The 16,564-nt window shown below is 37.9% G+C and overlaps 1 protein-coding gene across 1 annotated transcript; it reads left to right on the forward strand.

Moving 5' to 3' along the window:
• Positions 1-6,523: 6,523 nt before the first annotated feature.
• LOC146710692 (uncharacterized) lies at positions 6,524-8,492 on the forward strand. The gene has a single exon (XM_085453294.1). The coding sequence runs from the start codon at positions 7,012-7,014 to the stop codon at positions 8,296-8,298; it is 1,287 nt and encodes a 428-aa protein (XP_085309420.1). The 5' UTR covers positions 6,524-7,011; the 3' UTR covers positions 8,299-8,492.
• The last annotated feature ends 8,072 nt before the right edge of the window (positions 8,493-16,564 follow it).

The following is a 16,564-nucleotide window of genomic DNA, read 5'->3' on the forward strand; positions in this document are numbered from 1 at the left end:
GGTAAGGCATAAAATGATTTAATGACCGCTTTGTGGTTCCTTTGTTTGTTTTCTTGTTAAAGTGTTGTTTCTGTTGTTACACTTTGTGTTTAAGATTGACCAAGACTTCACAATGCTGTTTGTTGTGGAGGAAGTGTCTGGTAAGCTCCTTGCAAAGTGGCCAACATTCTTCAAGCCAAGGATCATCAAAGATTGCAAAAATCTGTCTCAGAGTACAGAATTGGATGAGCTGCTCATTTCTGCACAGCGTTACTCTGACGAGGGTGGTAAGTGTAAGTTGGAAATGGTAGATTTTGCATGCCTTTACAGCATTTGCTTAATTCCCACAACACAATATATCACTGGACCATACTGGTAAACCTTTACTACAAATTGGAATACAGCTGTCCATTTTCTAAATCACATTGGGTTTCTGTATGGTATGAAAACAAGCTTACAAACATGTTAAACTTGAAATGACATTTAATGTAGTTTGAACACAAAAAAAGTTACATAATCTTACTATTGTTATGACTCGATATGTACTTCACTTGGTGGCGAGAAGATTTTAAGTCTCTAGAAATGAATTTTTATACCAAGGCACTGGTAAACTGCCTTATTTGAAAAATTATCAGGTGTCTAAAATGTCATCATGGTATTACATACCGTGGAAAAAATGGCTGCTGGGGTCCTTTAAATGACAGTAATTGTGATGATCTTAATTCCTATTCTGTAGTTTGGGACTGCGAGGCAGCTGCCATCTTTTGCTGCTTCACTTGTTACCTCCAACATCTAAGGGAAGGACGTCTTCAAAGATTAGGATCTGGGTGCTGAGCCCAGTCTTGAAATCTTTTGGATTTACTAAATTTACTAAATATTATAGTGAAATAAATATAACATGTCAAAGATGTGCTGCCTCAAGGTTGAAGTCACAAAATAATACTAAAATAAACTTCATAGTCTTCATCTCCTCTGCTCTCTCCTCTGTCCTCGTTATAAGAAGAATGTAATCAACATGTGCCAATGAAACTCCACCCAAATAGATCATCTATGGTATAACTCTTATGTATCAACTTACTTTATAAACTGGCCCAATCAGTTATTCAACAAATGTCAGGTTGCAGAAAATCGAATTATTAATGCACAATTTCATGCCACAAGAACTAAACTGTCGATAATGACTGGACCTACAGGCCAATACTTAATGCAGATGTGGATGTTCATGAGTCAGGATTGTGTTGCTGTTATTTCTACTGAATGTCGTGCACAAATGACATCTGTCTTCACTATCACGTGACTCCCTTGTTTGTTAATTTGTGTTTTCTATTTCATTTTGCAGTATATTTTATTCTTAGTGTCCTTTAATTTTCACTCTGCTTTTACACTGGTTTTTAAACTATTCTGTGTAGTATCTTCAAATGTCCACTAGATTTCATTACTCCTCTGTGAACGTGGAACACAACAACGTACGTGACTTTCTATTGTCTTTCTGTGTATTCACACTCTGAATACACAGATATGCACATCTTTTTCTTCTTAAGGTTACAACAATAATGCACACTATCTACACATACAGTTTACTTATTTTAATAGGTTTTAGTGCAATCTTGATATCGGATGGATATAATAACCTCAGATCATTTATCCAGTTTCAGTTTCAGACCATCCCACTGTCACTATGGTTACTTACTGTGATGCTTGCCACCATCATTGTTGATGTGTTTTAGATAACTAATGACCTGATTAACCTGCTTTGCAGCACAGCTGTCCCATTGCTGAATCCAGTTTGTCAGACCAGTCAACATAGGCGCTGATGTTACTTTCGAGCTGCCAGAGTGATGCTCAGCTCTGACAGAGACCTTGCCTGTGATAGCCGGCGATCAGATAGCTGAATTTATCTTCCCTCCAGTAAACAATTCTTTTATGAGATCCAGGGATATTCAAAAACACATCCAGGGCCCAGGCTAACTTGCTGTCAGTCACTGTGACTCATTGTGAACAATTTTGCAGCAGGTCTTCAACCTGTTATCCACAAGAACAGAACTCTTTGTCTTCATCTAGTGATCACACTGTAGTATTAACATAGATTGAAGTTTTTCTCAATCAATTTGATTTTTGATGTCATTCTACTTACTCTCAACCCTTTAAATGTATTTCTCCGTCCTCATTAGCCTTTGTCATTGTGTTTGTACACAGCTCTTTTGTTTACAGATGCTTGTCATGGCACTGCTACTTGCATACAGCCAGTGAAGATATTTGTAGTTCACTTTAGGATTTAGAAATAAGTTACAAGAAATGTAGAGTATTGTAGAGACACTGACACTGCCCTGGATGCAATAAAGGCCTAAACGTATCTTAAAGTTAGGACTAGACTTTTAGGAGAACCCCCCCACCTTGGGCTGTGAAAGTAGAACAAAGGGAAGCCATAGCTTAGTGGAAATTCCCCAAGGGATACCTGAGTGGGAGTCTCAGTGCTTGTGACCTAATAATCATGTTTTGTAGAGGAGTTTGGTGTACCTTGGGTGTGGGGAGATGGCCTTTTTTAAGACGGGAAGTCATATACACAGAGACATACACACATGCACACACACGGTATGCGCACACGCTGTCAGGATTTGTGTCGTGTGGAGGCAAGGAAGTGACCTAAACGCAGGACTCGTGGATAGTTAAGAACTGAAGATGGTTTATTATGAAGAGTGGATGAACAGCGCAGGAACAAAAGGACCTTCTGGCTGAAAGACTGAATGGCTGGCTGTACTGAACGCAGGCGGAAACGACAACATAACATCAATGACACGACAATGAACTGGAGGAAACTGAGGACTTAAATACACAGACTGATGAGGATGATAATGAGAGACCGGTGAGTACACAGCTGAACATAATCTGGCTAACGACATGAGAGACGAGCTGATACGGGAAAAACAGGAAGTGAGAACAACATTGATGTGGCAAAATAAACCGAACATGAACAAACTGAAATCACTGGGTCAATGACCCAGGAACCCTGACAGTCCATGTAGAAAAAGGAGTGATACACCTGCTGCCGTCAGACCTGCAGGTATCAGGCTGTGATGTTCTCCTTTATAGTGGACAGAATTATTTGGAGTGGCACAAATAATTTGTGTGGCATCTTATTGAATGCAGAACAGCTGATTGTTCTGTAAATAGTTTGAAATCAAGGTAAAAGGTAAATGGATGCAAATAACTTTGTTGTTTGCAAAACTTGTGCATAGGATTTTAAAATTGACAATTTATATTTGCATTTAAAGTTATGAAATATGATTCATTAAACATGTTTGTGGTTGTTACAGTATAAATATAACATTTTCTACTCTGATTGTATGTTTTTTTGTCTGATTTTACATCAATTGTGTTATTGCAGTATGACAAAATGAAAACATAACTGTAAATTCAGTTATGTTGCGGAAAATTGACTGCAACTTCTATTTTATTTTAAAGAACTTTATTTAACAAACAACGAGTATACAACATACAAACAGATGAAGTATACAGAAAATGAACACACAAAATCAGCAGTAAAAAGAAAAAAGTAATAATTATATGAATACACGGAAAAATTCACATATACATGTATTGTTTTGAGAGCCTTTTTGTTGGTGGAGTCTGATATTGATTGTACAATTCCACATCCTTAAACAAATGGCAGATATGGTGTTTTATTAGTAAACTTATATTTATGGATAAAAAATTTAGCTAAAAGTATTAACAAATTTATTATAAAAAAACATTTATCATTCTCCGTGGGGAACTTAAAGAAACAGAATAAAACATTTTCCCATCGTAAAGAAAACTCCCTTAAAATATGGACAATAACAAAACAGCTAAATTCCTTCCAGAATCTTTGTGTAGAAGAACAGTACCAAAAAAGATGTGTCACGGTTTCTGGATGATCCCCACAGAAAGTACAATTAGTATTTATGTCTCATTTAAATTTTACCATGTAGTGACTGGCTGGATAACATTTATGTAGAAATTTAAATGAGACTTCTTTCACCTTATTTACAATCTACGGAAGAGGATTAGGGCCACTGGAAAAAAAAAAAAAAAGAATTCTGACTTTAATCTCAGAATTCTGACTTTTTTCTCAGAATTCTGACTTTAATCTCAGAATTCTGACTTTTTTTTCAGAATTCTGACTTTAATCTCAGAATTCTGACTTTTTTCTCAGAATTCTGACTTTAATCTCAGAATTCTGACTTTTTTCTCAGAATTCTGACTTTTTTCTCAGAATTCTGACTTTTTTTTCAGAATTCTGACTTTAATCTCAGAATTCTGACTTTTTTCTCAGAATTCTGACTTTAATCTCAGAATTCTGACTTTAATCTCAGAATTCTGACTTTTTTCTCAGAATTCTGAGATTAAAGTCAGAATTCTGACTTTAATCTCAGAATTCTGACTTTTTTCTCAGAATTCTGACTTTTTTCTCAGAATTCTGACTTTTTTTTCAGAATTCTGACTTTAATCTCAGAATTCTGACTTTTTTCTCAGAATTCTGACTTTAATCTCAGAATTCTGACTTTAATCTCAGAATTCTGACTTTTTTCTCAGAATTCTGAGATTAAAGTCAGAATTCTGACTTTAATCTCAGAATTCTGACTTTATTCTCAGAATTCTGACTTTTTTTCTCAGAATTCTGAGATTAAAGTCAGAATTCTGACTTTATTCTCAGAATTCTGACTTTAATCTCAGAATTCTGACTTTTTTCTCAGAATTCTGAGATTAAAGTCAGAATTCTGACTTTAATCTCAGAATTTTGAGGTGGGCACCTGCAGGCTTCCAGCTTCAGTGACAGCGATGTGTCCAGTTTGGCAGGTGGAGAACTAATTCACTAAATATGGTGGATATAAGTGACTTTTTGCGTGGCCGAGGGGTCCCCGAAGATGCTATTTTATTAATGGAAGAGCAGAAGGTGAGTAACAAAAAAGAGAAATAGTTTGGTGTCTCCTATTTTTACAGGAAAACAGTTACGGTACAGTTACGGTTAGCTGTTAGCATGCTTGTTAGCTTATAATGTTATATAGGAATGAACGTGTTTCACGATGTTACAGTATACTAGGTGAATTGACGTTTTAACTGTTGTTGATCGCAGGATCATCCCAGATGGGTTCGTTGCATTTTATTTTATTGTTCTACTATTTCAGAGTTTTTCAAGGCAGTTAAGCGGAGCTGTGTTACAGATGCTAGCCGCCTGCCAATATCACTGATATATTTGATGTGTACAAGTAAGTTACACTTAGTACAGCGGAGGAGAGAAGCTGTAATGAATGTTTATGCGGATATTTCACTCAGAAAAATGGGTGGCGTTCATACACAGCCACCGACACAGCCCCGGTTGTTGTTCTGACGGTGGCCGACTGACGATCCCCTCACAACATGTTAGCTAACACAAACTAATGTAGTGCATGTAACTGTGTATACGTTAGTGGTACAGTGTCGGAAGAAATAAGCAAACTGTTAACTGTTTATAATGTCAGAATGACATCATCATTCTCCTGCACTGTGTAATGTATGTCAGCTCAAGAAGGAAATCATATCTTATACTCTGAGCTGCTCAGTGCACTTAACGCCTACGTGTGGAAATGGTAGGCTACACTACAGTTAACTACCGGTAAAAAATAAACTTAATACAGTATTTGATTTTTTTTTTATAGAACAATAAAATAAAAAGTGCTGGCTGAGGAGCGCTGCCGTGTTGAACTTTGACCTCGGAGTGACGTGACGTTTGTTCGCACAACCAATAGAAGTGCAGAAAGTCGCAAATCAGGCATATTGTTCGCATAAACACAAAAATAAATAAATAAATAACGAAATAATCCCGATATTGTGCCAAAGACTGATTTACAATGTTACTTTGTGTTCTATGTGTAATACCTTTGCTTAAATGACTAAATGGACTGTGTATTTATGACTCTGCGTTATAGTCTTACATACATAAGTAACATTCATATGTACAGATAAAAATGTACAGAGATATGTACACAAGCGTGTACACAAAAGTCTACTGCTGATCGAGCTGCTCAGTGGTCGTACAGTCTCATGCAGAGAGCGTGGAGGTGTTGTTCATGGTGGATGTTAGCTTAGACAACATCCTCTCCTCCCCAGTCTGCTCAGTGGACTTTAGCAGACCGCTAAAGCTGGCCCTCCCGACCAGTTTGTTAAGTTTCCCCCTGTCCCTCTCTGCCATTCCACCACTCCAGCAGACCACAACATAAAAGACAGCAGACGCCACCACAGTGTCGTAGAACATCCTTAGAAGACGTACTACCTACATCATAACCAATCAAGTCCTGCTTTTTTTTAAATACAGAAGAGGATTTATTATTTACTGAAAGGCTATGCCTTAGTTTGCTTCTTTCATTATTGTGTTTCGCCCTGCATAAAATAGATAGCTTTTCTGATAACTACAGTCAATACTCTCCTACTGGCATTAGCGGTGACCTAAGAGGCTTAACTGTAATATTGCTTTGCAGTGTAAATGTTGCAGAAAATGACTGTCTTTTCTTTCTTCCTGTGTGCAGATTGACTGTGATGTCATAGCGCTGATGGATGACGCAACTTTGGCAAACTACATTCCCTCGTACGGAGACCGAATTGCCGTCTTCAATTTCTGCAAAAGCAAGCAACCACTGTCAAAAAGAAAACTAGGACTTCTGCAAAAACTTCGTGAGAAAATGAAAACCAGAAAAGAAAGTCCAAAGGAGAACACTTCACATACAGATGCAGGAATAAGACAGACAAAGAAGCAAAAAGCAACACGCAATGTTGAGATAGGATGGATACATTGTGATGGAAAAATAGCCAAACAGGTGAGAGCGAAGCAGGGAGGTGGCACTAGAAAAATTCAAATGGCCACTGATGCTGGATTAAAAGATATTCTTCAGGAAGGAAAGAAACTTTTTTTTTCCTAATGGCATATCTCCTAAGGGATGTGAAACAGATTTTGAGTTTGAGGTTTGGGACTTTAAACAGAACCACCTTACTGATGATACCTGCCAGTCTATTGGCAATATGTATGAGGCAGCGAGACTGACAATGTTACGCTTCTACATTGCAACAAAACCAAAAGATCCTGAAGAAGATGCCAGCGAGACATCTGAAGTGGTGTTTGTCTCAGAAAGCAGTGGCAGTGATATTAATCCATTGCAAGTGGGGGAAGTCAGGGGTAATTTTGATGAAGTCATCGCTGGTTCAGAAATTTTAGATGATCCAGAAATTACTTTTGGTCCAATTTTTGATGCTGAAAAAGATACAGAAGACACATTAGTCTATGAGGGTTTTCTTGTACCCCTCAGTCCACCTAATTCAGAGAACATAATAACAATCACCATACGTCATACTGACACTTTACATGACATGATTACTGCTTTCTCTGATGAGGAGATTTTGACCAAAACACTGAATGTGAAGCGCATACTTCCAGACAACACAGAAGAACCAGGCACTGGATCAGGAATACTAAGAGATGTACTCACATGCTTCTGGCATGAATTTTATGAGCGATGCACCCTAGGTGCAACCGTTAAAGTGCCATTCATTCGCCATGATTTTCCTGCTGAAAAATGGAAGGCAGTTGGGCGAATACTCCTGAAAGGTTACCAAGAATGTCAGTATTTTCCAAATAAACTTGCAATCCCTTTTCTGGAACAAGTGCTTTTCAGTGGTGTTTACAGTGATCTTAAAGCACACTTTCTACAGTTTGTCAGCAGCCAAGAATGTGATGTTTTGATGGAAGCAGTAAAAGATTTCTCTGCAGTTGACTTGGATGATCTTGTGGAAGTTCTTGACAGTTATGGCTGTAGAAAAAGAATCACTGCTGAGACTCTTCCTACAATCCTTGATGAAATAGCACACAAAGAGCTTGTCCAAAAACCATTGTTTGTTATTGACTGCTGGAGGGAGATCATCGACTCCCATATCTCCCTCAGTCCGGAGGGACTGACCAAGTTATTCTCTGAACTGCAACCAACTTCAAAAAAAGTGTGCCAGCTGCTGAAATTGGCTGTGGATTTGACTCCACAACAAAAAGAAGTGAAAAATCATCTCAAAAGATTCATCAGAGAGCTGGATAACATTAAACTTCAGAAATTTATGTGTTTCTGCACCGGATCTGACCTTATAGTAACAAACAGTATTTATGTGGAATTTCAAGATATGACAGAGTTTACAAGAAGACCAGTCGGACGCACGTGTGGGAATGTTCTGCAGCTAGCTAACAGCTATGAAAACTTCCCAGATTTTTGTTCTGAATTTAATGCAGTTCTTGAAAGTAATGTCTGGGTGATGGACATTGTTTAGACTCTCACAGCAATGCGCTACATTTGAACTGCTCATGCACACTAGAGCATAACTGTAAAGAGATGTTAGGAATATGTATTTTTATGTATTTTGAACTTATACAGTATACTTTTTTTAATTAGAGAGAAGTTTCTCATCTCTGTTAGAAGTCTAGTTTTGGCTAATATTTCATTTTCTTTTATCATTTTGAGTTTTACATAATAGTACAGTCACAAAACAAAACGAACAGGTACACTGTTTACTACCATATCCAGAGCTGTCTTCACCAAATCCAAGCTTTCCAGCTGTAAGACAGAAACCTTCAGCAAAAGCATGAAGAAAGATTACTTAAGATCTATAAACTATAATTAAACTGCTCTTAAACGTTCTTTAAAGCACCATGTGTGGTGTGAGAGCTCAGCACAGTCAAATACTTTTGTAAGTAATTAGTAGAAAGACTAATTCATTCAGATGGTATTTTCTTATTAGGTCAGGGCTAAAACTGAACATAGTTATAACGTAAAAGTAATGCTGTTATGCAACACTGTATTGTAAAAGGAATAAGTACAATTTTATACTTTAGCATTTGTCATGTCTGAAAACATTTTGCTTTACAGTATATGCAATTTTTAGTTAAGGTAGGTTAAGGTATCAAAGTTTGGCATTTGTTGTTGATTACAAAGGTTCCATATAAAGTTGGTGAAAATATTTTTTAAAATTCCAGTATTTTCTTAATGCCATATTGTTTCTAAGCATACCTGTTATTCATCCATCAAATTGATTCAAGCTGCTTAAAGGATTCAGTCTGTTTTGCAGATGGTTATTGATTACTGAGATCATAAATAAACACTGTACACTTCAGTGCAGTGGTCAAGTACTGTGATTATTCAGGCATCCTTTTGTAATGCCAAATTGTCATGTTCTCAGATATAGTATTAATCTTAACACCTGAAAAAATGTCTTGTTACTGCCAGAAATTATGCATTTTTATTTGTATGCATGTATGTTCTCAGTCATTCACACTTGTTTTTATTTCTATACCATAGATGACACTGAAGGAATATGTGATACCACAATAGCCAGTGTTCATGGTCTTTACAGTAAGTCACTGATGTATACTGATGCATAACAAGACTGTATGAGATCTATAAGTTTGTTTTAAAAGTTGAGTCATTCTTGTTACAGGGCAGCTTATACGGTTTAGCCATGTTATTGGCGTTGGCAAGAACAGGTTTCTTGTAAACTTTTTCCAATAAAATGTTACTGTACACAGTACATTTGTATTGTTGTTTTGAATATGTTCATCAAACTCCATATCTATTTGAACATGCCAGAATTCAAGAGACTGCCACACATGAGCTCAGTAACATGGAAGAATACCATTTATTTTTAATTTCAAACATTTCATAAAGATACACACATATAAATGTAAAACATGTTGCACTTAATGGGACAATAACTTGGTTCCACTTGCAGGAACTGTTTTGTTGCATTGTTGCTGGGATACTACAAATAAAAGTCAAAATATTTTTGGTATGTTTCTTATAATTTTAGGATTCATATCATGAAGGAGCCTTGTATACAACAGCTAACACTGAATCAGTATAGCAATGATTCATGGTCATTTTACATGAAAAACCAGCTAAAATATCTTACAACTAACAGAAGTGAAATACATTAATAATTAAGTGATGGACCTTCATATGGGTAAATGATTATAATAGCTTTGCTTTAATATAATTGCACTAAAAGCTCCCCAAAAAGCATAACGACTTTAAATATTAACAATGATACGTTTATAGAAACATGCTGTTGTCAAGACCTAGAATTGTTAATGCTACTATGGTTTGCTGAAACATACCACAGATAACCCGGGCACTTAGCATATCATATGCTGGTGCCTGGGTTTCCAGCCATGAATATTAAGAGTAAAGGTTGATACAGAAAACAATGAGCAGGGAGCTGGTCAGTTTATATTTTATATACTATGCACATGTCTGGCAACAAAACACAAAAATTTATATTGCAATTTACTGGTAGGCAGGTTTACACCACTTATGATTCAATCAAAAATATAACATTTGTAAATGCAGTTTAATGTATGGCCTTTTAAAAGGATTGACATGTGTTTCATAACTGATTGATAATATCACAATATTCAGCTTTTTCAAGTAATATATAAACATTTCTGTTTAATGGTAGTGTGAATGTAGAAAAACAATCAAATTGGGGGGGTGGGGGGGGGGGGGGGGGGAAGATACCAACCAAACTGTATTTATTACTATGATCAACATAAAATGATACTAGTTGGTGCTGACCTCCTATCAGCACTCTGAATTTACATTACAGCAGAAATAAACAGCAATATTCTGAGAGAATGACCTGAAAAATGGCATGTTCGGTCACACCTAAAAGATGTCTTTCATTTAATGCAGTGCAGAAATACCTGCATAAAAGGTACCTGTAAGACATGGCACCTACTATCAAATCACGTTATCAAGATAAAGAGAAATATTTTGTATTTATTTGTACATTTACACACTGAAGTTCCTTAAATACTTTGCAGTATTTCTTCTCTTAACCTAATATACAGATCCACAGCACCAAGTGGATCTCCTGGGGCATCCCATTCATTTTCTACCATAAGCAGACAACACAGTTCAAAGACTGTTTCATCACAGGGGTGTTGACCTTTTGGGCTACACTCTTCCATACACAAAGTAATATCCTCCATAGAAATAGGCTTCAGTCTATCCTCAGCACTGTGCAGCTCTGGAAATGAGTACATTACAACTGGTCGACCCGATGCTGCACTACCACTTGGCCGGATTTTGTGCGAGTTCCATGTGTTCACAACTTCATCAAGTTCATCCTACATGAAAAACAACACAATATAAGTACCGGTATATGAAACAGACCATGTACCAGTAGATTTAGCCAAAGTTGAGGCTTATTAACTCATTAATCAACAGACATAGAAACTGACCTCTAATTAATGTAAAACCAAGCAGCAACAACAAAAGAGCACTTTCACTAAACAGCACATGGACACAGAATGGTGCTGCATGATTCTGCTGTTGAATAGATAGCCCAACACTTTATACTCAGTGTGCAATGATTCTACAATATATTTTCAATAGAGAATTAACCAAATGATAGGATTGCTTTCTGAAACCGTGCCCAAAGGACCACTAGGTAACAGACTCCATAGTAATTTAAACCATGTGGCAATAAAAAAAAAATGCTCCATGCACCTGTGCTGAGAAAGGTGCAGTTACTTCCACTGATAACATGAATACAATTCCATCAAAGTATTAAAATGGAATCCCAAAAAGTTGATTCTGTTCATCTGGATGTAGTGTTTTCAGTGTGAGAAATGTTCTGTCAAAAAACATTCCTTACCTGGCTGATTGAGCATGCATCAAGACATATTAAAATGGAAATAAAATTCATATTTAATTTAAAGAAAAAAAATGTTCTAACCATATTTATATTTTCTATTTATGCAGCTAAGACATTACATAGCATGAGCACATGCTTTTACCTGAATAAGATTGAGAAAGCAGAATTGGATAAGACTTTTGTCCAAAAAATCCCCTGTGAAGTGGCCATCATCCTGAAAAGTTTGAAATAAGTTCATCCAAAATTGTGCACTCTGTTTGCGTAGGGTAGCCCACCATCCTTCTATACGTTGGTTGGCCGTACTTCTTCCGTAAAGGAAACTTTTCTCACCTGCAAAACTGTCTGTGTGGTTTCTCCGTAAAAACATCTGCATTTGTTCGACACAACCATTTTCAGTGCCTCGGTCAGCACGTAACCTTTCTGGACATCCGCTGATGCATGAAACTGTTTTCAGAAAATAACTTGCAATCAATTTAGGGTCACTGTTTGTAGTATAAGCCTCCATCCATAAAACATAGCGGCTAAAACCATCTATGCAGCCACTGATAGCAATACCATATGGTTTCAACTTGTCATAGCCATCCATGTGCCAGAGAGCATTTGGCCCTCTGCAGCTGTACTGTCGTCTTCTCAACCGTCGAGCTCGTCTCAGTTCCACACCTTGAGGGTCAAGCAATTTGATTATGCATCTTACAGTATCTTGTGACACCACAAATCCATGTTGAATTGCACGTAGATGTAGCCAACGATAACCTTGCATCTGTCCATTTGTCATGATCTCTTGTTGGACAAAGGCTAGCACTTCCTCCAAGTTTGATTGATTCTTCCTTCTAAAAAGCCCAAGTCTTTTACAAATTCTCTTTAGAGTTCGAACACTTATAATTGTCTGATGACTATGTGCTAAAATTGAAAGTATTTCTTTGTTACTGAAAGAAAGTCTGAAATACAGTCTTATTAAGTCATCCAAATCTGACATGTCAGCCACTGTTTCTCTCACTTTGAGAGGTGAACTTTTTGCAGAAGTCCTAGTTTTCTTTTTGACAGTGGTTGCTTGCTTTTGCAGAAATTGAAGACGGCAATTCGGTCTCCGTACGAGGGAATGTAGTTTGCCAAAGTTGCGTCATCCATCAGTGCTATGAAGTCAGTGTCAATCTGCACACAAGAAGAAAGAAAAGACAGTCATTTTCTGCAACATTTACACTGCAAAGCAATATTACGGTTAAGCCTCTTAGGTCACTGCTAATGCCAGTAGGAGAGTATTGACTGTAGTTGTCAGAAAAGCTATCTATTTTATGCAGGGCGAAACACAATAATGAAAGAAGCAAACTAAGGCATAGCCTTTCAGTAAATAATAAATCCTCTTCTGTATTTAAAAAAAAGCAGGACTTGATTGGTTATGATGTAGGTAGTACGTCTTCTAAGGATGTTCTACGACACTGTGGTGGCGTCTGCTGTCTTTTATGTTGTGGTCTGCTGGAGTGGTGGAATGGCAACGGACAACACCTCCACGCTCTCTGCATGAGACTGTACGACCACTGAGCAGCTCGATCAGCAGTAGACTTTTGTGTACACGCTTGTGTACATATCTCTGTACATTTTTATCTGTACATATGAATGTTACTTATGTATGTAAGACTATAACGCAGAGTCATAAATACACAGTCCATTTAGTCATTTAAGCAAAGGTATTACACATAGAACACAAAGTAACATTGTAAATCAGTCTTTGGCACAATATCGGGATTATTTCGTTATTTATTTATTTATTTTTGTGTTTATGCGAACAATATGCCTGATTTGCGACTTTCTGCACTTCTATTGGTTGTGAGAACAAACGTCACGTCACTCCGAGGTCAAAGTTCAACACGGCAGCGCTCCTCAGCCAGCACTTTTTATTTTATTGTTCTATAAAAAACAAATCAAATACTGTATTAAGTTTATTTTTTACCGGTAGTTAACTGTAGTGTAGCCTACCATTTCCACACGTAGGCGTTAAGTGCACTGGGCAGCTCAGAGTATAAGATATGATTTCCTTCTTGAGCTGACATACATTACACAGTGCAGGAGAACGATGATGTCATTCTGACATTATAAACAGTTAACAGTTTGCTTATTTCTTCCGACACTGTACCACTAACGTATACACAGTTACATGCACTACATTAGTTTGTGTTAGCTAACATGTTGTGAGGGGATCGTCAGTCGGCCACCGTCAGAACAACAACCGGGGCTGTGTCGGTGGCTGTGTATGAACGCCACCCATTTTTCTGAGTGAAATATCCGCATAAACATTCATTACAGCTTCTCTCCTCCGCTGTACTAAGTGTAACTTACTTGTACACATCAAATATATCAGTGATATTGGCAGGCGGCTAGCATCTGTAACACAGCTCCGCTTAACTGCCTTGAAAAACTCTGAAATAGTAGAACAATAAAATAAAATGCAACGAACCCATCTGGGATGATCCTGCGATCAACAACAGTTAAAACGTCAATTCACCTAGTATACTGTAACATCGTGAAACACGTTCATTCCTATATAACATTATAAGCTAACAAGCATGCTAACAGCTAACCGTAACTGTACCGTAACTGTTTTCCTGTAAAAATAGGAGACACCAAACTATTTCTCTTTTTTGTTACTCACCTTCTGCTCTTCCATTAATAAAATAGCATCTTCGGGGACCCCTCGGCCACGCAAAAAGTCACTTATATCCACCATATTTAGTGAATTAGTTCTCCACCTGCCAAACTGGACACATCGCTGTCACTGAAGCTGGAAGCCTGCAGGTGCCCACCTCAAAATTCTGAGATTAAAGTCAGAATTCTGACTTTAATCTCAGAATTCTGAGAAAAAAGTCAGAATTCTGAGAAAAAAAGTCAGAATTCTGAGAAAAAAAGTCAGAATTCTGAGAATAAAGTCAGAATTCTGAGATTAAAGTCAGAATTCTGAGAATAAAGTCAGAATTCTGACTTTAATCTCAGAATTCTGAGAATAAAGTCAGAATTCTTTTTTTTTTTCCAGTGGCCCTAATCCTCTTCCATAACAATCAAATATTTACAGTGGGGCAAAAAAGTATTTAGTCAGCCACCGATTGTGCAAGTTCCCCCACTTAAAATGATGACAGAGGTCAGTAATTTGTACCAGAGGTACACTTCAACTGTGAGAGACAGAATGTGAAAAAAAAATCCATGAATTCACATGGTAGGATTTGTAAAGAATTTATTTGTAAATTAGGGTGGAAAATAAGTATTTGGTCACCTCAAACAAGGAAAATCTCTGGCTCTCACAGACCTGTAACGTCTTCTGTAAGAAGCTTTTCTGTCCCCCACTCATTACCTGTATGAATGGCACCTGTTTGAACCCATCATCTGTATAAAAGACACCTGTCCACAGCCTCAAACAGTCAGACTCCAAACTCCGCCATGGCCAAGACCAAAGAGCTTTCGAAGGACACCAGGAAAAGTATTGTAGACCTGCACCAGACTGGGAAGAGTGAATCTACAATAGACAAGCAGCTTGGTGTGAAAAAATCAACTGTGGGAGCAATCATCAGAAAATGGAAGACATACAAGACCACTGATAATCTCCCTCGATCTGGGGCTCCACGCAAGATCTCATCCCGTGGGGTCAAAATGATCATGAGAACGGTGAGCAAAGATCCCAGAACCACACGGGGGGACCTGGTGAATGACCTGCAGAGAGCTGGGACCAAAGTAACAAAGGTCACCATCAGTAACACACTACAACGGCAGGGAATCAAATCCCGCAGTGCCAGACGTGTTCCGCTGCTGAAGCCAGTGCATGTCCAGGCCCGTCTGAAGTTTGCCAGAGAGCACATGGATGATACAGCAGAGGATTGGGAGAATGTCATGTGGTCAGATGAAACCAAAGTAGAACTTTTTGGTATAAACTCAACTCGTCGTGTTTGGAGGAAGAAGAATACTGAGTTGCATCCCAAGAACACCATACTTACTGTGAAGCATGGGGGTGGAAACATCATGCTATGGGGCTGTTTTTCTGCCAAGGGGACAGGACGACTGATCCGTGTTAAGGACAGAATGAATGGGGCCATGTATCGTGAGATTTTTAGCCAAAACCTCCTTCCATCAGTGAGAACTTTGAAGATGAAACGAGGCTGGGTCTTCCAACATGACAATGATCCAAAACACACCGCCCGGGCAACAAAGGAGTGGCTCCGTAAGAAGCATTTGAAAGTCCTGGAGTGGCCTAGCCAGTCTCCAGACCTCAACCCCATAGAAAATCTGTGGCGGGAGTTGAAAGTCCGTGTTGCTCGGCGACAGCCCCAAAACATCACTGCTCTCGAGAAGATCTGCATGGAGGAATGGGCCAAAATACCAGCTACTGTGTGTGCAAACCTGGTAAAGACCTATAGTAAACGTTTGACCTCTGTTATTGCCAACAAAGGTTATGTTACAAAGTATTGAGTTGTATTTTTGTTATTGACCAAATACTTATTTTCCACCCTAATTTACGAATAAATTCTTTACAAATCCTACCATGTGAATTCATGGATTTTTTTTTTCACATTCTGTCTCTCACAGTTGAAGTGTACCTCTGGTGCAAATTACTGACCTCTGTCATCATTTTAAGTGGGGGAACTTGCACAATCGGTGGCTGACTAAATACTTTTTTGCCCCACTGTATGGGGGATCATCCAGACTGTCTTCCACTTGATATCTGGAACATATCAGTTCCATTAAGATATTATATATGGGAGAGAGACGATATCTTCTTGGAATAAACTACGTATTCTCTTATTGCTGTTACCAAGTTCCTGTGAAAAGCAGATTTTTCCTACTGCTGACTCAGCTGGATCAGGGAGAGTGACTGAGGTAGATATTAAGCTGTCAGTGTTTTTAT

Source organism: Copadichromis virginalis, linkage group LG4 (genome assembly GCF_057382275.1).
Source record: "Copadichromis virginalis isolate Kocher_CV1m ecotype Utaka linkage group LG4, C_Virginalis_male_GT1.1, whole genome shotgun sequence".
Taxonomy (NCBI): Eukaryota; Metazoa; Chordata; class Actinopteri; order Cichliformes; family Cichlidae; genus Copadichromis; species Copadichromis virginalis.